Raw genomic sequence first — 23,905 nt, 5'->3', positions numbered from 1 at the left:
GGTCCACGAAAGGTTGAGAACCACTGCTTAAATCCATGCTGATAAGTAGTTTTGTATGAATCATTATGTATCAAAAACAGAACAGACAACGATTAAACGTAAATATTTAAGTCCCTCAGGAAAAAAATGAAAACTTCTGCTGGTTAGGCTAAAAGACGCTTAAATTCCGGACACAAAATGTGTTTTTTGAAAATTGTTTTCGAATACAGATTTTACGCCCAAATTCTAGAAAAAACAGTAACGTGGCCAAACACGACTTCGAAGCAGAAAAAAAAACAAAGTAAAAACGATTCATCGGACCAGAGCTTAAGTTGCCCGCTCACCTACAACAAAAAACAGAACCAAACATCACTTGTTCTACTTTCCTTAAACTTTCAACAACCCTGCGATATCTGCTTACCACCTAATAGCACAAACTATACAAGTCTATAGATACACATGTTCCAATCGTACTAACAGTATCACGACGTACTGTGGTATTATTGGGCAATTTGGCACGCACTAAATGGGTTTTGAGCAATTAGTACAGTTCAGGGGGACATAAGCTTTTCGATCTATAATTTATTTTAATTGTTTCCCTTAAATTTTTGGTTTAAGTTGATTTATATTCCCAACAAACATAGGACACAATCTATGATGTAACTGTATCATCAAGAGGTCAAATCATAATGTATTGACACATGATAAAGCAAAAATTTCTCTGTACATTTTCCAAACGGAGATATAAAACAACGGTTAAGGTTAAAGGAGATTTCTGACTGCAGTTTTGGCGAATTTACATGTCTGAGAAACACATTTTTGGCCGCAATTGAAACACAAATTTTACTGTTATAACATTTTGCAAATCAATTTTGTTACAAACAGTCGAAAACACATTTTTGGTGAAATTATTAAACAAACTGTGATATAGATACACGCCATCAACGAGCAGACTTGTACTAGGTCTGATATTATTAATGTCAAATTAAACAAACAACATTCACAGTGTGATATGGTGGTAAGTCTGAAACTTTTCATATCTATGCTATGTTGTTGTTTTTCCATTTAGGGCAACCCGTTTGAAGACAAAATGCGAGAGATCAAGTGATAGGTGAATAAATTTCCAAATATTCCAGTTAAAAAAAAACGAAATAGAGTTTTTTCTGCACAAAAACATTTGTCAGTTTTGCATTGGCCACAAAAACAAGAAAGATTAAATTCTGTATTACATCAAAAACAATTCCAGGCCTTTCAAGATTACATGGCCCCATTTTGCTGCAAAAACATCTAACAATTGCTGAAAACAAGACGATTAATTGTAGACTGTAGAAAATTCACACAAATGCAAATGAAAATATATTGCAGCTATGGTAACCAAAATTACCCCAAACCAATTTTAGGTTGAATAATTCCATTGGCAAGTATCTACACGTTTATATGATAACTCTGTCAAATGAAAGTCATAAGAGGTACAGGAAAAATAAATTTACTGTAAATCTGTCTACCCCCCAAAAAACGTTAAATTACGAAAAACTTTGCTTTGGTGTTTTGTCAACGCGGAATTAGAAACAAAACGCAGTAGTTCTCAAACGAGTCTCAAACTACAAGAAAATTATTGTTCAAAAAAAAAACGTCTATCATAATGTACAGGATTAGGCAAAACATATACAAACGCAAAAGTAATAATTAGGGCATATGTGCCTTTGAACTCAGGTCAATTACTTATAAACCAACACGCCTCCTTACATGCTGGACGGCACTTTTCACTTGCATAGGCAAAACATTGAATTCAGCTCTTATGACGTCATTGTTACATGGGTGTGACGTGTGCATAGGGAAAAACCCAAAAGCGAGATTATAGGCAATCGAAAATTTTGATAGACTGCTTGCAAGTTGGTCTCAACTATGTATTATGTTAGGACAGAGGCCAGTTCATGTAAGATATTGGGGAAACGCAAATTTGTTGACATTGCGATACACACACGGCTTATTATAACAAATAAGAGGTAAATTGTCGTATTTTAGGGTAAATACTGGGTTTTCAGTGGCGACAAAAACAACACACGAGTGGTCGCCAAAATACTGGTGTCTTCGAACTTTGAACTACGGAAAAATGGACACAAACGATAACGCGAATAAAGGTTTTGTCAACTGAAGACAAGAAAGTACACACAAAGTTCCTTCAGTCGGGATAGCCAGCAGGCCTTATCACACCAAACTCTCTTAAGCTTTCCCTCTGTGACGTCATACGGTCAGTTTATGGCGTCATCGCCTGCGCTCGGCCGTTTACGTGACGGCAAAGCCATCCCCAGAAAAAACACAAAATAATTGTCTTTTTCACGATTCTTGTAACGTCATTAATTAATGACGTTTTTCAAGTGACGTCATTGCAAGCTTGGCTGCATCTGTTGCACTGTTTTTATGGTTAAATTATAAAAATAATTAAGTTCCACTTTAAGGTTTGTATCATGGTTTTAACTCACATAACGTAAAAAAACTAATAGGAAATTTAACAAAGCTTTCTTAATTTGTTGATGCTGCAAAAACGTCACATTTTCAGCCCCTAGTAAAGAGCCACATTTACAAAGTGTATATTCACATCAAAATAATTATAAACAAAAATGAAAAAATGTTTTTGTTCTCGTTAGGATTGTTATTGCTCTTCAATTTCATCTCCTTTCTCCTGAGGTTCATCTTTGATCAAATCTTCCTCTGGAGAAGAAATCTCCTCTGGCCCGTTTTCCTCTTCGGGAGGTGTGAGATCCAGATTCATGTCCTGCACTGAACGCGAGGCATTCTCCAACCACATCTGGATGCGATTCTGGACTTCTGATGCCTCGTCGATTGGTTTTTCAGCACATAAATCATCCGACTGTGCTCCTATGGGAGGTACTTCAGCTCTGGGAAGCACAACAACTGTGCTGCTGTTAGAAAATGACTTGTCCAGATTTTTGGATGCAGAGGTGCTTGCTTCTTCATGGATTGAAGATAAACTTGAGGATAGATCATGCACGATTTCCAGGTCTTCCGGAAGTTCATCAGTTTCTTCTGGATGTTGCGCATCTTTACATTCCACTACTGTACTTCCGGAATCTTTTCTGCATAGATCTTCATGTTGGTTGGTGTTAGCAACTCCTCCTGTGCTCATCTTGGATGAAGTTGGCTCCTCATCTGACTCCACTTCTGGAGGAGGAGAGAGGGTGGTTTGCTCCTCCTGGGCATCCATCATCGCTCGCCAATTGCTGCCTACAATTTTATATTATTTTATCAGCTTGTTTAGCCGTGTGTGAAACACTTTATCCCGGGGCTCGGGATGTTATGGCAGCCAACAAGTACAAAAGTCGCCATATTGCTTTATTTCCAAAAAACTAAATTGTTCCAAACGTTTCGGTAAAGAACATTTGCAAACAGTTCAAACATAGCTACATTATGATTTAAGTCAGTTAGACAGGATTACCTACTTAGCAATGTTTTTGTATATCGTCACAACTTAAAGCAAATCTGCTTAAAAAAGACATGACTACAGTACGAAAGTTGTAATGTGCTTAGCAGACATTTGTAATAAAAATTCTAATTTGACGTTTAGCAAACTGCAGTAGCCAGTATCACAACATACCGGGTGGGTAATAACCAAAGCCGTTAGGGGAGGTGATAACAAAGCAGTTTTGAGAAATGTACAGTATTACCAGAAAACCCTTATCCAAAACTGAAGTATTTAGTACGCATGCATTACTGAAAGCCATACCGCTTGCAAAAAACATATGTTTAGTCCACAACTAAACCATAATCGTACCTTCGTTCATTTCCGAAATAGGTTCTGAGATAAAACTTGCGAATGACACACAGCTCGCTGCGGACGGATTGCGGGAATGTCCCATATGGGGAAAACGTTTTGATGTTCCTCCCGTTGTCACCGCAGTTGTTGTCTATGTAAAAAAATGTTGTAAGGTAATCGTAGTCTAATTTCTGTTAAAAAAAACGTTGCACATACTACAAACATTGTAAGTTAAACTTAAATAGAAAGGTGGCTATATAGTTGCAAGTTATACACGCTACACCCTATTTAATGATTAACTATGTCGCCATATTATGAAGTTGTCCATATTCAACGCAAGCATATTTTGCTTCCACAAACGGAAAAAGTGTGTTTTTGTTTGGCAAAAACTAGCCTATTTCATGGTCAGAGTATATGATGTTCGTTAGGCCCAGCAACCAAACCTTGTTCCAACCATGATAAGAGGATAGTGCTTGAACTTTTTATGATCGAAAAAGCAAATAACATCAAAAACCACCAAATCATAGTTACGAGTAAGTTATACGTTGCAGATATTGCTATACGAATATAGTTGCATATTTAGTTACACGTATATATATAGCACATCTAGTTACAGTTATACGTTGCATAAGGACCGCAATTTGATGTGTTTTTAAGTTAACACTTTACTTACTGGAGTTGTGTTTGTGGCATCAATCACTTCTTGTTGATAAATTGAAACCATTTCCTTGTATTTTTGTTGTGCTTCGATTACCAACGAGCACATCTCTTTGTATTGGTCCTAAGCAAAATAAAAGTGGTTTTGGAGAAAATATCCAAGCGTGACAGAAACGTCCATGAGTAGATTTATAAACACCGCAGCCTGCTATCAACGTAACAACTTTCAGAAGAGGTTTGTCAAATTGATATAATAAAGAACATTTCGGAGATACAAAAAGGTAGGGATGGACCGAATAATTGGTGTTGTCAATAACAGCTGAGAAACAACATGTATGTAACTGGGATGTTTTTGCTTGACGCAACCATGTCTCTTTTGTAAGCATTGCTCTGTCACCGATTGGTTTCACGACAAAACGTCCAGCTTTGATGGTCTGACGTGGATTTGGGTAGTTCTATTTTCCACGGTTACGTTCGTTTATAGTTTATATCAGTGCTCTTCAACCTTTTTAGTGACACGGAACCCCCAAGGTGTTTTGTCAAACCTTGCGGAACCCCCCATAAAATTATTTTGAATGAATGTTACTCAAGTAGGCTAGATCACAAAAACATACATTTTTACGTGACACACCCCAAGCACATAACAAATGTTGACTTTAATTAAATTAAACGATTTACTGAAACGCATTGTCATGTTATTTAGGTTGGTCATTTGCACATTTATCTCGCAATTCAGACAGAGAGTATCAAGACTTTGATTATTACGTCACCATTGATCAATGGTGTAACCAAGGTTAACTAGATTGTACAAGCGAGCAATGCTGTTCGCAGCAATGATTTTATGAATCATTCATGTTCGAATTGATACACAAAAGCTCTGCGGACCCCTGTGCGACCCTTAAAGTTCGCGGAACTCCCGAAAGGGTTGTACGGAACCCCAGGGTTCTGTGGGATCCCGGTTGAAGAGCCCTGGTTTATATGTATACCAGAGCACGACTTTAGACTTACAATTTTTTGGTACTCATACAGTCAACTGAAGTTTGAAGAAACGTTGCAATTCAGCAGTTTTAAGTTATAAATGTTGGTATTTTACTGCAAATAAAATATCGGCCTATAATTCTCAGTCCACTTAACTACCAATAATCGGTATTGGACGTAAAAGCAAAACAAGTTGTTTCTTTTTGATCAAAGTGAAGACAAGAAACAATGCTTACCTCTGCGCCACTGTAATCGAATATTCCCACAATACTGACAGGGACAAGTTTCGACACAGCCCGACCCATAGCTTTACGACCAAGTGCAAACACATATGTCACGTTCTGACTCTCACACATGTCTAAGATCTGTTGCAGCGCATCGTCCAGTCCACCTGAAAAACGGCAACATTAGGAGTTTGACCATATAAGGGCATTGAAACTCAAGTTATTTGGAGGCGTGTTAAACTTGAATTAAAAACAAGCAAAAAAGATACAAACACTTATGTGACAAAGTGACTCGACTTTCAACAAATACAATGCGCCTTATATTGATATGAAATCCGTACTCTGGTATTTGTTTACAGTACTGCATAATATTATATACATACAAGTCCTAAATGGAATATCTGTAATTCAAAGTGATTGCGCGATTAAATATTTAATATTTTTTATGATTAGTTTTACCAACTTTTTACCAAAATCACATGCAGATGTAATGACCACATTTTTTAAAATGCGGCTGTTAAAACAATACATAGTTTATGTAGGACCAGAACCTCTATCTTTTGCTGATAAAAAATGTAATAATTTTTTTAAATTGACACCTTTCGATTGTATCTTCTCCAGATTAGGGGACACTATCACACATTTCAACTTCTTCAGCTTGAGATGTTTCGTTACTTCCCGGATTCCCATCACCAATCTTCTTCTCATCTTTGCTTTCATGGGATCTTTCTGATATAACCTGATGGCAAGAAAAGTCAATGACTTGCTATTCCTGAGCTGCGGTTTTGTTCAGGGTACAACATGAAAATTGACTAAGTGTAAAAATGATTTAAGCTCAAAAAAAAAAAAATTGTCTTTGACAAAGCTTTAAAAGTGGTATCTAAAAATACATCATAGCTGAAATAATGCAAGATACGTCAAGTAAGTGCTTTAGTATGGTACATTTAGTAAAATTAAATCAAACTGACACAATTAAAAGATGAATTGTCTGTGTACTTAAATAAAGAAAGGCAAAAAACCTATTCTGCTCTATTATAAGTTTTGATATTGTAAGAGACTTTAAAGCTGAATCAAAAACTGTTTCATTTTAACAGTTGCCAGAGCTACATACCTGTCTTGAAACTGAACAAGCTTTTGTAATATGATTGTGCAAGTCTCATCAATTCTCTTGTCCAAAACTTGAGAACAATATCTAAAAAAGCGTTAATCAAAAATACTATCTGATGTCATTGCAAAGCAGTGGTGTACATCAGGAGTATTAAAAAATATAAGTGTCTGATAAGTACAATTTTAGTAACATGATAAAAAGCACATCCTCATAAATGAGATAATTAACTTACTCTCTGTATCTTCTGCTGTGTATTTGTGGAACAGATGAACCAATGTTTTCTATTACAGAATGATCTATTTCTTCTTCATGTGACTGTGCTGCTAGAAAAAATAAACAAACGAACCAATGATTAGTGGGGTTGTTTTCCTTACTTTCTATATCACATGTTCTTAAGCAGTGGTTCTTGACCTAGAGGTAAATACCCAAAAATGGAAAATATGAAATTTTCCGCCTGTGATGTCCTAGTTTGTGGTCATTTATTTTGACAAAGGGATTAACAAGAGCCATCAGGTTCTGTCCAGAGGTAAAGAACTACTGTCATTTTGCTTACGTAGTTTCAAATAATATGCAATGAATTAACGTACAATGAGTTCTATGTTTTATTACATGGAAAGTTGTTGAATAGTTTTACAAGGCATGTAGGTGAAAACTTGGAGGGGTAAGCAGCACCAATTGATTCACTTCCAAATAAAATATGCTAAATGTTTTCTTATACAATTCGTAAAAGCTCTTTGGGAAATTTTGATTGAATTACACCAGTTGGAGTGGAGAATATCCAATTAAAAAACTTTGCAACAATTTTATTTGCTAGTGAATTATACCAAACAATACAAGCAGATTCATGAAAGTTGAAAATTTGCTGTAAAGTAAACATGCCACAAGAATAAAGATTACATCATTTTTTTACAGTGTGTGTTTTCCACAACCTGTGTACTTCAATATTTCAGACAACATAGCTTGAAACCCAATAGAGTCACATGCTGAAATCCAACTCCAGACAGACCACAAACTGTCAGCAGCCATTTATAGATCACCATAACAAAACAACAACACAAGGGGATGTGAACAGTTACTTGGTAAAAGGTGAAGAGAAATATTTGTTTCCAAGAAAAAACTACAAACGTTTGAGTACCTGATCAATGATATTAGGCGTGGAAATGCCTAGTTACTGACGAGTATTAACAGTTTGTTTTATCAATGACATATAAAAATAAATGCATAAAGCTGTATTATATAAAGGAAATCAAAATAATGTGACAAACTGTGACTGTTTTAAAGCTTCCCAAATTGCCGCAAATGGCTCTACATTTAATACATTCATTTACTAAAAATTTTTGAAAATAGTTATGTAAATGTCACAAATGTGTAAAAAATCAAAATTGACTTACATTTCAGAGTGTCAAGGATTGCTGGAGGATACGGAGGTACGTCAGTGTCTGGAAGGTCACGAGTGGTCAACTGACTCAATCGATGTTCTTTCTTTTCCTCGCGCTCTTTCAAGATCACCTACAGACAATTCCATTGTTACTTAGGTTTACGAGTTTTAAAGGGACTTCAGTATGTATTTAAATAATGTAGAATAGGCAAGTACACACCCTGTTTTACCATGTGGTAACTTAACTTGTTTGTGTGTAACTAAACTGAATTGCAACAGTTTTTTTTTAAACAATTTAGTTATTCAAGCTAGAACAGGTTTGTAGCATTTTGTTGCCATGACTATAAGTTGTTTGAATACACAGTAATATTTGCTGGATATTGTACTTACCCTTTGCCTGTTTAACTTTAGGACTGTTTTCGTAAGTATTTCAATTGTTATTGAATGAAAACATGTGAACAAGTAAAGCAATAAAGTTTTCAAACAGTACATAAACCTATAATACAGTTAAAATTGTCTTTTGGATTTGCACCATTCAGAAATTGAATCTCCAGATTCGCTATTCTAAATTGCTCATTCCTAGAATATTCTTCCTTTTTTATCAATGACTACTTGCCACAGCATTCCTGGTAAATAGCCAAGTCAACAAGGTGTATAGTAAACGAAAAGTTACAACACCAGTTTACCTTTTTTAAGGCACTTGGTTTCTTGGGTTTTGGATTTTCCCTTTCTTTTCCTCTTTTAACCATTGGTGCAGTAGAGTCAAGAGGATTCACTGGCATTGCCAAAGTACTCCTTAGTCTGTAAAACATAACAAATATGCCTAAGTTCTTGTAGAGCAAAGAAACACATTTTTAATCAAAATTTTAATTGCATAGTGTGCTTACTTGAGTTTGACAAGCACCATACCTTAGTTGCCTAAACAACACAAAATATAAGCAATAAAGTTTTGCATTTATAAAATTTATTTTCGAATGTGTTGCATTCTCGTAACACTGAGTAAACTTCTTGTAATTGCCTTTTAGATCAATGTCTGACAAAACATTTACTTGAGATTTAAAAGTGATGATCCATCCTTCATATTAGCTCCAGACATTTCAATTTTCCCTGACATTGTCTTTGACTTTAACTGTTGACTGAGAATCTCTCCAAGGTCAAACTTGCTGGGTTTGTTGCGATTCCGATTCGCTGCTGTCTTTTTTAATGCTTTCTATAAAAAAAATTAAAAGCTTCTAATCGACAAATGGGAAATAATTGTGGTATTAAACATATACTACAGTCAAAGCTTTTGAGAATAGATACACTCTCTCTGGTAAACACTATATATAAACCTAGAAAGAAGTAAGTTACAAACTAAACCAGTGGTTCTTAACCTGTGTTCGCTCGAACCCCAAGGCAAGCTAATTCAGGGGTTCGTGTAACTTATTGGGGTTTGCCCCAATGGTGAAGAATATCGTAGGGGTTTGGCCGTGATAAAAAGGAACAAACGTCTTGGGGACTGAGGAAAGTTGTAATGTTGTAAATGTGAAAAACAAGTAAAAGAAGGAATTTCACACAAAAAACACTAGGCCCATAAAGTCACTAATCTTTACTACACAATAAAACAAAATCAGCCTTAAAAGAAAAAATCGTTTTACAGTAATTTTAGAAAGAGGTAGATAATGATTTAGTTATCGTAATGACCAAACCAGCATCAACCTTAATATTTTCTTGTTCTTCACTAATTTCTGCATATTCTTCATCTGCTGCTTTCGATGCTCGTTCAGCCTTCTTCTGGCGCTTTCGATTCTTTTGTGCCTGCAATTTTTCTTGCACAGATCCATCATCAGGAGATGCAGAGTTTCTTGCAGTAAGTTGTACTGTCTGTGGCTAAAATAAAAACATATTAGGTGACTATTAAACACTGCAAAAGGACTACCAGATCACTGAAACAAAAACATTTTGGGAGTAGATGTTTCTCTGATTTCTATCATTCACAATTACATAGTACCATGCCGTTTAAGTAATACATAATATTGTGAATATAAAACTGTGCTTTTACAGAAATCGTCCTGAACCAACGTGCACTCAATACAGATGATTCAAGTTACGAATAATCATAACTTAGTAAACTGAAGCTTTCAGTGCACTTGAATCAATCTGTGTTTTTCATTTTGCAATGTATTGTAATTAATATCGATTTCGGCTATTTAATGGCTACCTCAGCACCGAAAGCTTCAGTTTACCATAATATTGGGAAGTTATTTTTTAATCTGCAGATAAGGCACATAATAAACTTCCTACTACAAATTAAACTTTGAGTGGGAATGCATATTTTTATACTCCAGATTGGTAACATGTGTCAGACACATAGTCTAAACATGAATCACGGTGTGCTATAAGTTCAATGACACCAACCAATGTCTGCATTTATCTTTTGCTACATTGTGCCTTAAATAGCAGTAAAGCAAATAGGATTGAAAATGCTTAAATTTCAATTTTGGCTTGTTAAGTGCCACAACGTGAAGTAAAATAAGCCTTTCTATATAAACATAAAATTGTAAATAAGATATTCTTAAACATAAATGATAAACTAGAATGGTAGCTTTTCAAAATGCCAATATACATATTCTAAATCCTAAGAGATGCATGAGAGACAGCAACACACTAGTCCTGTGTCTAAGCATATTTTTACTTCCAAGCTCTTAATAATAGACCCAACTTACTAAGTAAATAGAAATATATTGTTGACTTGAAAACATCTCTTCAGTCAGTTTACACATACAGCCATTACCGGCAACATTTTGAAAAACCACAAAACAACCAGTCAGCCAACCAGCAAGACATATAACAAAGCAAATACACTAGACCAGTGGTTCCCAACCGCCCATCCGCGGACTGGTGCCGGTCCACGTAAATATTTTGCCGGTCCGCAAATTATCTTACTTTATGCCAAGCTACTTTTTAAAATAGAATAATAAGTAGGCCTATTGCAAAGTTGTTGGTACCTGCAAAACTTATTTTACGCCTGGCTGTAAAACTGGGGTAGCTCTTCATCGTTGATACCCGCAAATTGTTTAATAAAGCTTTTGTGACGTTTATGATTGCTTTGTCATAAACTGTGGCTAGCATTCAACATTTTTTTGTAAAACGAAGTTATTCTTCGCTTTTGAGATAGCATTGATTTTGTATGTAAATGGATTGACGTTTTGTTGTTTGAGTTGACTTGATTGCCGTTTGGTTGTAATTTTACGCCCTAAATACATAGGCTATGACTAAATCTTGCATTATGTTGCGCAGCGACAACTTTGGTGAACAAAAAGCTTACAAATATCTGTTGCATTCACTACAATCTTTCGTTGCCGGTCCGTGGATTTTTTTTACAATTTTACCGGTCCCACAGTGTAGAAAGGTTGGGAACCACTGCACTAGACAAATACTTACAGACTGGTGTATGATAGTTTTTCCAAGTACAGCATCACTGTAGGAGAGCTGACTGCCAACCAACATCGATTGGTTGATCATAGAGGGTGACCCCAATCCTGGAAATTCCTGGGTGTCCTAAGTAAAAGTAGTAAAATATGTGAGTTGTTGTAGTAAAAATACAAGTTGTTTTGAAAAACTAATTATTTTTTGAAAAGTAAGCCAGTGTTTATAACTTACACCCATCAGTTCATAAATTTGACATAGGAAAGGTAGCAAACACATTTATTTGTTAGAGTTGCAGTTTGCACTATGCATTTAATGGCTACTTTTATTGTTTTTGTTGCTTTTTTAAGGTTTCATATTACTAAAATATTATTGACCAATTTTAACATTATTTCACCTAAATTTAAAAACAGCAACTCAAATGTTACGCAGCACAGCAAATTGGAACTGAAAGCGTTTAACCATGCAAGACGCAGTGAAAAAAGAACTGGTATCTTTTATGTCATGCCTCAAAGACTGTGAAGTAAGCATAGCCCAAGAGCAGGGGTGCCCAGACTTTTTTCATTGGGTGCCAAGTTTATGCGGTGGATGCAAAAAATTTGTAACAGTTTGGTACATTGTGATGTCATATTTTGTATTTCTAATGGTTAAATCTTAACCATACTATGTCTAACACCCTGTTTGTCAACCTTTTTACTTTTGTGGCATAAAGTGAAAAAAGATTTTGTGTTTTGTTCAAAACTTGCTGTTGAACGTAGTAGGCTAGTTTATTAACAAGTGCACAAAAAGTACAAATATCAGACAAAAAAACCTTTAAAATGTTAGGTGCAAATGTGTTTCGTCACCAAACCTGCTTTCACAACAAGGAAATAATTGTTTGGCCAGTCAAAAAGGATTATTGGGAATTGTTACACAAAAAGAACCTGAACAGTGCGGAAAAAATAAAGCTGGCGAAATAAAATTGTAACTTTTGTTTCGTGCAAGACAGACTTGATTGTTCATGTCTATCATTTCCTCATTTGTCTGCGGCCCATTTGTTGTTGTTTTTGTTTCTTTTTATAGACCACCAGTCGGAAAACAGTGGTCTAAGAAGGTTATTTTGACAATAACTATAACTTTTGCATGAAGTGACCAGTGTTTTTTTTAAGGTGTTTTTTCAAATTTCTCCAGCGGTTTCCCAAAATTTGCCAGTAGCCTAATAAATAATTCGTTTAAGCAAATATGGCTATTTTTTGGTATTTAAATGAAACACTTGTGGTCTCTTAAAACTACTTAGCGGTCACCCAAACCAAACCTTAAAAAAACCTGGAAGTGACATTAAATTTAAAGACTTGACCCAAACTTTGGGAGGTCAACTGCAACACAATTTCAAAATACGATTGCAGGCTACATAATGTTGAAATTGGCCAAACATTTAATACTTCAAAAAAACAAATTAGGAAATTTTGGAAATAAAGTTTATGTATGTGTTTCCTTTAGAAGAGGGGATATATAAGTATGAACAGATCTAAATATAGCGTTCCTATGCATAGCATGTTTCTGTAAAAAGGTTGAATTTGCATGCAGGTAATGTCAATATGTAGTGAATCCATGTAATAAGACCACACAACAGTGTGAAACAGTGCATTGGATTTTTTTATATGAATCAGCTTTTGTTGGTCCTTACAACTTTTTGGTGTTGTCTTAGATGTTTAGGTTATTATTCAACCATGGGTTTTCATAATTGCATTTCGTGAAATAAGTTTTTTTGTTGAAATGATAAAATCCTGCTTTTTTAACATTTCCTATTAAGAATTTTTCTACTATGTCACTCATTCTATAAATAGTTAAAGTCACAGTAATAAATTAAAATACAGAACTATTACGTTAACAATTGGGTTATCCTTAAAGTGCCATAAAGTTTAGAACTTTTCCAGGTGGGTAGAAACACTTTTGTCAAACACCACCATACCTAATCCATTTTTAAGTGACAAAAAATACACAAAAATAGACCAAGGAAAACAAACTTACAGACAACAAAATTCCTGAATTGGTGTCTTGAGTTGGAATTGAAACTCCATTAGCAAATGCTCGGTGGTCATGAAACAATTCTTGCATTGTCACTTTTCGCCTATCCTGTTTCCTCTTATCATAGGAATTATCTGAGCCAGAGAACTGAGAGGTGGGAACTGAGTTGGTTGGAAATTGTTGTGGTGCCTGCCATCGATGTTTGGGGCTGTAGTTTGGACGGCGATTTCGTCCTCGCTGGGAAAACTGAGGGTTGTTGCCAGGGTAGAACTGGTTTGTTGGAACCATATGAGGGTTTAAGTTGGTACCAGCAAACTGGGGGTGATTGTTGAGAAAAAGGGGACCAGACCACTAGAAAATTTTAAAACACTAGTTCAAATGGAAATTTGTGCTAATAATATTGATAATCACTAAAAAATGCTTCACTATATTTTTGCATGAGAATAATAACATGAAAAATGTTTCTTTGGCACCACAATTTTTTGCAGAACTTTTAGAATTGGGAATGTTTTGTAACCACCAAAATGCAAATTAAAAAAAACAAAAAAAACATGCCATTTCAAGTCAAATATGCTGTTTGTTAGGCAATGCTACCCTAAACAAAAATGTCTAAACTATTTTTTTCATACTGTCAGGGGGTTGTGGTACTATAGGAGACTCACCTGGGGTTTGAGGTAGTTGGGGGGAGGGGGAAACCCTGGTGGGGGTCGGCTTATCACTGGACTTTGACCTGTGGAAAAAACACAGACAATTTGTTTGTTGAGAGCTTCGAAGTTATTAAGGTGCAGCATTAGTTGGAGTTTGCATGACAAACTTGACAGCATTACTATATTTTAAAAAAGCTACACTTTTGATTTATTAAAAAAAAATGAAAATGCCGCTTAGCATTTTACCTCAAATAAAATATCACAATAATGTATAGAAATAGCCATCTGTTTTGACTTCAGAAAAATGTTCATTTGTTAATTATCCACATTTATCAGTGGCAACCTAAAAATACTATTTTACTTAAACAAAGAAGCTGTACTTACTTAAAAGTGGGGTTCCAGGGGGTGTCAGCAATAAAGACGGGGGTGGGGTTGGGTGGGGTGACAACATTCCTGACATCACTTGTTGAGATAGTGGGGCTTGTACTTGGTAGAGGGCAGGTGATGGAGCGAGGTAAACCACACGAGATACCGGAGTTGTGTTACCCCCAGTCTGAGCAAAGTGAATTTGTCTCATACAAGCTACATAGCAGTACTAGTAGTTTTTTAACAATTTGATTACAAGGTGTATTTTGTGAAACATGTAATTTCAGGTAACCTGCACAAAAAAGCTCGCATATGTCGGTGGGTTAACTAAGTTAAATCGAGCTCTTGTGTGCTAAATGAATTCTTTGTTAATGTTTATTACCCAGATAGAGACATTAATTAACATCTGCACCATTCACATACCAGTCTGTTTTGATGAAATCCACTTGTTAATTCTGATGTACTTGTGCCTCCACTGCGCTTTTGCACCATTCGATGCTTAGGGCTAAAAATAAAACACAAACATTAACACTAAAAACTGTTTAAAACACTTGATGAGGAAAAAGCAAGCACAGTGACAAATACAATTTTACGTTGATAAAATGCTACATAACAGACACATACACTCTCACACATTGCAGTCAAATGTTCTTGATTACATTCAACAACATTTTAATTCACACTTAAATATGTCTGCAAACCAAGCAGAGAAAACTGTACATGCACAAATATTTGGCTTGACAAACCAGCTTAATACAATGTAAGTAATTTTCCTACAGTTGTTTGCAATTTTTTATAAGCTGCTAACCTGTAGTATCCTGAATCACTGTCAATATCTGCATCAGCGTGGTCGCTTGATGATTCACGATCATCGCTGTTTACGAGCATACTCGAACGATGACGTCGATTTCGAGTTTTCTTTAGAGGGCTTGGACGTTCAGTCAGCGATTTGCTAGCTATTGCTACCGGAAAATCTAATAAACAGTAAAATCCTTTGAGGAACATAACAGTACAAAATAAAATAATATCTCCCACCAAGTAAGGTCACTTTTACAATTTTACTTGAATATAAATTTTAACTTACCAGTTTGTTGGCAGCTGTCCACCATTTGAACATCAGCAGAGAAGTTATTTTCATTCGCTGTCATGGATTCATTTTGGGTGGCAACATTTTTACGAGATAATCGTTTTGAAGACTTTTCAATATTCTAAGATTAAATTTCAATTACATGCACAAATTTCCTTTAACATTTTCAACTGTATGGCTTAAGTTATTTATACATCTATTTGGGAACAAACAGTTGTACTGTATCAATTTATATTGCCGAAAAGTTAAAATAAGGGTGCTTTTTGTACACTATTGTGGAGCCAGCTTAGTTGAGCTTTTAAACCTACCCTGTGCTTTGGCGTAGAATTTGCAGTGGACATATGGTTGGGCACAGATTGATGAACAACATTGTTAAATAGCAACGGTATTCCATCCCCACCAGGCGCTGTAAAACCACAGTTTGTTTGTAATTTATAGTACAGGTTAAGACATAACAAGTAGAGACAATTATTTTTTTTCAAAAGTCTTTTCATTTCAAAAGCCTCTTTTCAAGTTAATTTTATGGTTGACATGGTTTTTGTTACAGTAACTGTAGCACCAAGTATTTGCAAGGCATAGAAATTAAATAAATCAAAAGTAATGATATACAGTTAGAGCAATGCTTAAGGTAAGTGATATATATAATAGTTCTAGTGTTTTTAGAAATAAGTTTGTAAATCCTAACATGATTCACCAGCCCAGGCAAGGCATGTACCATAAAATTTTATAAATGAGATTTATCATGTGCCATTGCACTGCTTCTAAACAGCAACTTTATTAACATGTTAGATTGGACTCAAAACAAACTAAAACAATTTTAAAATAAATTTATACATTTTCTTGATGACAAAATGTCTTGGGCTCAACATATCCACTTTGTTAAAAATAAAATTGCTTCAGTTGCAGGAGTTTTCTCCAAACTCAGACATTATGTGCAGTTATCGACGCTCTGATGTCTTTACTTCTCCTTGGTTCATCCACACCTTCTTTATGGATTACTGTCTTGGGGTTTTGCCAACAAAAAAAACATACATCCACTTTCAATCATGCAAAATAGAATTTTAAATATCATAACCAAAAGCCCTCTTCGGACCTCAACCAACAGGTTATACAAAAAAACTAACATTCTAAAATTACAAGATATGCACAACATGGAATTGGCAAAATTTGCTTTTCAGTTTATAAACAAAAGACTCCCTTCGACTTTTGACAACTTTTTCAATTTCACATCAGCAATACATCAACATGCAACAAGAGGAGCTACTACACAAAAATTTTTTGTTCCACAAGTTTCATCAAGTCGGGCCCAAAATACAATAAAATACAAGTGCACCGCAGTTTGGAATACACTACCAGATAAACTAACCACCAAAAAAACAGGCTTAAAAGCTTTCATGAGTAGCAGCAAATCTTTCATACTGGCAACATACAATGAGCGACTATCATTCCACAAAATCCCTAGGTTTTCTGTGCACATGGAATGTACCACACGTGGTGCAGTATTTACATTCCACGGGGTGTTATGGTCTTAATTACTTGTGCAACGCAAATACCGTTCACTAATTACCCCCGCCAGACAAGCGTGAAATTACTGCCCGAAGAAATGCGAACACATTTTTACAGCCGTATTTTCACAAAGATTCATGTTATTTATTTGATGCATTTTCAAGAAAAACACTTATAACGCAGTGCTTGTTTTGTTTTTCTCTTCTTGTGTTTCTTTTTTACAACCATTCACCAAAAACAAATAGATAGGGTCAGCTTTTCAAAATAGCCAATTGTGGCTCCAGCTGCACCCTTTTGTTTCAATCCCTATTTTACATGTTTACATTTATGTCATCTGTCTCATTCATATTTTGGCGTTGAAACAAATAAAACAGTGATTGATTGATTGATATACAGCACAGTGGAGAAGCAGAATAGTCTTACAACCGTATTTTCCAACAAGTGTTTGAACAATGACCAAGAACAAATACTTAGGCCAACTGGAATCCCAACCTGCTCATATTTCCATTGTTGAGCCCTAAACAGTCCTACTCCACTTGTTGTAAATGATACCATAAAAACTTAACCTTTTACATCAGCAGTATGTCAAAAAGGTAATGGCAATGGTTTGCACCCAAGTCATTGAACAGAGTTTTATTTTCAAGATAAAAATACCTAAGCTTAAGGTATCATTTGATGCTACCAACACAATAGCTCTTTGCTAAACCAGTTTTATTTGACATCTTTTATTTTTTGTTGAAACACAATTTCACTACTATTCATAAATCAAAAGTAATGAATTCAAACATCCACTGCATTAACCCAAATGTTTTTTCCTAATTATTTTAAGGTATTGGACTCAAAGAGAACAAAACAGCAATATTATAATGGAAAAAAAAACAATCAATCTTACAATATGCAAGAAAACACTAAAACAGCCTACCAACTCTGCCTGCAACAGCCTACAACACGAAGAATTGGTACTTCATGTAAAGATCACATACCTGAGTATCCAGCATTAGGAGGAACCATGCCAACTACAATTGGATTATGTGGGGTTGGGACAGGAGGCGGATGGATAGAGGTGGAATCACCAATGTAACTGACAGGAACAAACTGCGATCCAACAGGTTGAATGGGAACTCTAACATAAACAGGAGATTCATGGATTATTTGAATGAAGTCATCGTAGTAAAAAAATCTTTTGTACAACATAATAACCAAAAAAGGAATTTACTATTAACCTTCTATAATACAAAGGATAAGTTTGCCTTTTAAACAAAGAAAAAGGACATAACATTTTATTTATTTTATCATTTTGTGTAAAAATAATTTATTTGTGGCAACTGCATACATTTCTCTCTTCTTATAGTTTAATCACAGATTAACAACCTAGCATAGCCATCTTAACACTTGTCACTCTTCAAAGGGCAATAATAGAACAAGAAAGCAAATTTGTACTCCTGCAGAAAATTATTTATAAACTATTTTCTTTTATACCAATAAAACAAGTGGGATTATTGTTGAAAACATTTGGCTTTAAATACACATGATAACATGCACAATTTCATTACACATATATATTGTTTACCTTCCATTTTGCTGTTCTTGTACAAATGGGTAACATGTTGTCACATATCTAGGAAGGGGATTGGGTCCCTGCTCAACATATCCAGAGTCATTTTGAAACTCCTTGCGTGGAACAAACGGAGCAACGTCCGCACTCAGATTGGTTTGCTGTAAATCAATAGATAATATAGTTTTCCATCACTTTTAGACAATTTCAAATTCAAGCAAAATTTTAAATTCACTTACGTCTGAATTGTGGGGCAGCATTTGTTACACAACAAGTATTTCAATCGTCATTGAAGTAAGAAACCCATTAGGACATCATGAACACAAACAATGTGATACAGACTAAATTGGACCCATTCACAAACATATACTAAGATAACAATATAACTATGAGGAAATTATTGAGCAAGGTATCAGTACTTACATATATAAATATACTTGGATACAAGTTATCTAATACATTGCTTGGTAAATGAATGACTATATACATTATACATCATACATGCCGATACAATTTTGGCAAGGATAGTTTTTACTATTTGCTTGATAGTTTAAATCAGGGATTGAGCCTGACGACACTCTACAGGCTGTAAAGTTTCAAAATCCCCCAAAGATTTCAGTATAACCAAACATCAATTTTAAGACCTAAAAAAAACAAATTAAAGGACATAACTAAGCAAAAATAGTAGCCTACAGCTACATGAATAATAATCATGCTGTTTGTTTTTAATAACGTTGTGTATTTTAAGCAGACATTTTAATAAGTTTTGTGTTGTTACGTGACTTAGTTGTACATTAAAAAGTGAAATGTCACTTTATTCACAAAAAATATATTCAACATATTTTGGCCTCTTTTATAGAAACCACTGCAAATAGTTTCTGACCGTACTTGCTACTGATCAAACGTAAACCGCCATTCAAAACAAAAGATATTTCCAAACAAAACAACAGAGAGCCTACTCTCGAAAATGTATTATGTTTCCAAATGTTTACTGGGGATTTTTAAATCCCATGAGACAAGTGTTGCGCGTGACATTATTTCGTTGACATGTTTTTTCTATACCTTCATGTGTTGTTACTAGGGAAGTGCCCAAACTGCAAGTGTTCTGTTTGGTCGAGCACCGAGCATCTCACGTTAATGCTCGGTGCTCGGCCGAGCACGCTCGGGTGCATTATGACGTCACAAGCATTCCCTATTACACGCAAGTTTTAGCATTGCAAGGTCGCTTACGTCACCAGCGGTGCATTGAGCTGTTACAAGCCCATGAAGTACACGTTTTTTCACATTCATAACGCATTTAAACAGTCATTTTGTTCTTATACACCCTATCGAACAAAATTTTCGTATGTTAGTCTGAATATGCAAATTTAGTGCTCGGGTCAGTGAAACTGCTCGGCCAGGCACCGAGCATCAAAAACAGCGATGCTTGGTACCGAGTACTCGGGTTCTGGCTCGGCTCGGCCCATCCCTAGTTGTTACCTTTAGCAAATGTTAACAATATAAAACGTTTTGGCCGTAGGATTACCAAAGGTGGTAATTTTCAGCACGCCAAGCAACTAGATAGGTAGATTTTCGCTGTACAAATCATAGCATATACCCAGTGGTGGGATCACAAAAGACATATTTTTCAGCCGGTTTTGTTACAAAAAGTCCATTGAAGGTAACCAGCAATACTAACCGGTACGCTGATCTCACAAAATTTCGTGAGACGGTTCGATAGAACCGGTGCGAACCGGCTGAATTCCACCAGGCTATATACCGAATCCAGCCGGTCTCCAAAGCATTCTCATAGGGCAAGGCATGAGCTAAAAAAATGCTATGTGGTACTTAAATTCGAACCCACAACAGGAGTGTTTTTAGGCCCACAAGGGAGTTCTGGGAAGAGCGACTTGATTCAGTGTATAACGCCTTGAATTGAACTTCGTGTAACTACGATTTACATAACGTAATCTGACCATTTGGATACACGATACACTTTTATTTCGACAATTCTTTAGAATTTTGTTAGTATGGAAGCATTTAGAAGCACATAAAAACAGCATTTTGGTTATTATAACTGTGTGATACTCCGAACTCCAATCATAAGTTATGAGGTGAGTGGATAAGAATGATTCTCACGCCTCTTGCAAAACCGCAATTTGTTTCCGACAACGTTTTAAATATTCGATCGAATCTCAATTCTACATTGCGTGGTTACATGTAGGCTCGTTCTAGGTTTATTTACTGCAAAAGTGAGGTTTCTTAGTGCCCTTTCCAAATTTCTTTGTAGCCTACCTGCCTGAGGTTGGCTATAGCCAGTGGTGGGACTTAGCCGATTCGCACCGGTTCTATAGAACCGTCTTACGAAATTATATGAGATCAACGAACCGGTTAGCATTACTGGTGACTGCCAATGGACTTTTTGTAACATAACTGGCTGAAAAATATGACTCTTGTAATAGAACCGACTGAAAAACTATAGCTAGTTCCAATCATAAACCGTGTCTGTGGTGTAATGGCTGCAGAGCTGCAGATGTCACTATTAGGCTTCGACATAGTTTATAACGCTATTCCATATTTTTTTAATACTCTAATTACAAGTTGGGAAGTTGTCAATCAGGTTTTATTGCATGTAGCTTGTCATTGTTTTGAGTGTGGGCAATATAGCCTAGTCTCTTCAAAGTGAAAATTCTTTCAATTTTTTTTTGCAAAATTTTCTAATGCTTTTTATTTGCGGTATATGAGCATAACATTTTGCAAAATTAAAAAATGTATATTGCTATACAAGTAATGATTGTTGTGATAAAAATTTCCACGCTGTTGTGACTTATTTTCGATTTGATTTGTCTACATTCTCAACTTCAAAACACCAAACTGGTTCGTGGCCATAATGAAACTTTGTATTGTGTCACGTTTACAACATAAATTTATGACGTCATGGTACATAATATAGGCCTACCACATTTTTTAAATAAAGACGACAATACAAAAAAAAATTACATATGAAGTGCCAACGTCACATACTACCAGTAGGCTAAATCACTTTTGGTCGCGTTTTCAGGCGTTTTGTTATTAAATGCAGCATCATGTTGAGTCAAATACATTTAATTGAAACAACTAAAGTTATATTAGTCTAGTTATCCTTTTCATCTTTGCACAAAAAGGGAAAAATGCGCTGACGCCAGTCTTTAAATGCAAAATGAGTTGCAAGGAAAACAACCAATACTGATAGAGCAACAAATGAAACAGTAAATTTAAACAATATCACAGAGGCTAAATCTGACCCCAACGTAAAAAGGCTTACGAAAAAAGACGTTTTAATAGCTGCATTTGTGCCTTAGCATTGTCTTGTTGCTGGAGATCTGCATTTACAGTGCGGTAATTTTTCAAAATTGGGAAAGCGAGTAACAGGGTTGTGGAAATGTGCAGGAAAAGCACATAAATAGCAATGCTGGTCAAATACGTTTCCAGATGTGACCGGTCTAGAAACAAACTTGCTGTGGTTGCTGTTATTATATACGCAATTGCCAGCCAAACCAATGCACTACTAAAAAATCGTGCAAAAGCTGAGGTAAGAAAGTTTAATCGTTCATCGGCGTAAAATGCGCGCTGCCTCGCCCAAAGAATAAAATAAGAACTCGAATATGAAAACTCGATTGCTATAAAAGAGAATGTTTCAATCGGCATACAAAGGCTATACTCATATTCTGCTGCAAGAGTGTACAATGACCGTGGCACAAAACTTATCATTATGCAGAGGGCTCCCACGATGCTTGCAATTCGCATTCGCTTGGCATACAAAGTTCCTTTCGATTTCTCGTTCAAGTTGTCGTTTTTTGAACACTTGTAGTGATACACGGACAGTGGTATTACCAAGAACGCAGCGAATACAGCCACTATGAGTTGAATGACAGCAGAAACAGCACTGATTCCGCATTCTTTCTTGATTACTGCTTGAGTTGTGATGTCTTGTCCGTCGTATTCCAGCGAACTTGTTTCCTGAGCATCCAGAGTTGTAACGTTCATCATCGATAATTTCTCGGCCGTTTTAAAGAGTTTCTATAACTGCATGTACGCCTGTTTTAGCAAACTAACGATGTAATGTGATGTGATGTGATGTGATGACACACTGGCGAGTTATCTCATTGAGGAGAAAAAACTCTAAATCCAGGTGTTGTTTTCCTGGCAGATGGTACTTTTTCAATGTTGGATGAGTTTAGCAAGGTTTCGGATGAATTTTGTTTTTGGTAACAGATTAACCATATGTCATTGGCTGGTAAAAGCGAAATGTTAGGCATAATCTATGTAGGCTCTGTTGTCAGAATTATTAACGATACACAAACTCATCACACCGTATGTTAGCTAAAGCGCTGATCGAATCTATTAAACACAACAAACATATGGTGGCAGATGCAGTCAACACTTCGTTTACAGCTTTATGTTGAAAACCGCAGTTAGTGCATGTACACGTCCTAACGGTAGAGCTACTAATATCATAACTCACGTCAGCCGCACATTTAGCTAATTTTCGATAGGTGGCGCAAATTATTTATTTGGCGCTTAAAGAGGGGTAGGGTTGGGAAGTAAACTTTTAAAGATTTTTTATTAAGAACTAAACTTTAGATTTAGTTTCATTAAATTTTTAATAATAATACCTAACCCTAACCCTAATAACCCTAACCATGTGAATAGATTTCTCCGTCCCAACAGATTGAATACAACGGGGGTCGGCAACCCCTGGCACGCGTGCCAGGGTTGGCACGCGAGGTGGTTTTTCATGGCACGCCAACCGATTTGCGTGTTTATATTGAAGTAACAATTTAACCTGTCACACTGCTTGTTTATAGTTTTTATCATGCCATTGTCTTAAAATTTAGCCTTACATGCACAAAACACTCTGCCTTTTCTTTATTATTGATATCTGCTGGCACGAACCACTATTATTTAGAAAAACGTTGGCACGCGAGGTCAGTAACACATGGAAGTAACAAGTAAATTGGCACGCGTCGCCTAAAAGGTTGCCGACCCCTGGAATACAATAATGACTGACCGGAGTGGGGCGTATTTATTAAGGTATAGTTGTATTGTTTTTGAGCTCGTACAAAATCATATTTAAAAATTGCGTGTTGACAATTAATTCAATTTTAAATAATGCAACACAGTTGCTGATAAAGCCATGAACACGTACAACTCGCAACGCCACGCCTATTTTTGTGCTTTATAATATATCATGTTTTACGTTGGTACTTAC

General features: G+C 35.8%; 1 protein-coding gene across 2 annotated transcripts; it reads right to left on the bottom strand.

Annotated features, from left to right (window-relative positions):
* Positions 1-650: 650 nt before the first annotated feature.
* LOC145228591 (selenocysteine insertion sequence-binding protein 2-like) lies at positions 651-19,084 on the bottom strand. 2 transcript variants are annotated; one of them, XM_080093709.1, is made up of 22 exons: positions 18,915-19,084; positions 18,691-18,836; positions 18,104-18,243; positions 15,923-16,020; positions 15,612-15,735; positions 15,336-15,501; positions 14,951-15,032; positions 14,546-14,714; positions 14,177-14,244; positions 13,518-13,865; positions 11,523-11,639; positions 9,798-9,968; positions 9,149-9,309; positions 8,786-8,900; positions 8,113-8,230; positions 6,954-7,044; positions 6,725-6,805; positions 6,213-6,352; positions 5,626-5,780; positions 4,428-4,535; positions 3,773-3,905; positions 651-3,225 (listed from the first exon to the last, which is right to left on the bottom strand). In XM_080093709.1, the coding sequence occupies exons 1-22, from the start codon at positions 18,933-18,935 to the stop codon at positions 2,633-2,635; spliced, it is 3,345 nt and encodes a 1,114-aa protein (XP_079949835.1). In that variant the 5' UTR covers positions 18,936-19,084; the 3' UTR covers positions 651-2,632. The 2 variants fall into 2 exon arrangements, with proteins under 2 accessions (XP_079949835.1, XP_079949844.1); XM_080093718.1 differs by having other exon boundaries at positions 6,954-7,041.
* Positions 19,085-23,905: the final 4,821 nt, after the last annotated feature.

This window comes from Phallusia mammillata, chromosome 1, assembly GCF_965637545.1.
Source record: "Phallusia mammillata chromosome 1, kaPhaMamm4.hap1.1, whole genome shotgun sequence".
In the NCBI taxonomy this organism is placed as follows: Eukaryota; Metazoa; Chordata; class Ascidiacea; order Phlebobranchia; family Ascidiidae; genus Phallusia; species Phallusia mammillata.
This window is presented reverse-complemented; position numbering and strand designations above follow the sequence as displayed.

Bases quoted from the DNA above. Each gene is read 5' to 3' on its own strand.
- LOC145228591 (XM_080093709.1), bottom strand. From the start codon at position 18,935: ATGCTGCCCCACAATTCAGAC. The intron at 11,640-13,517 runs GTAAGTTTGTTT...ACTTTTACTTAG, and splicing joins ATTCAGGAATTTTGTTGTCT to GACACCCAGGAATTTCCAGG. The intron at 8,901-9,148 runs GTAAATGTTTTG...TATGTTTTACAG, and splicing joins TCATCACTTTTAAATCTCAA to ACTAAGGAGTACTTTGGCAA.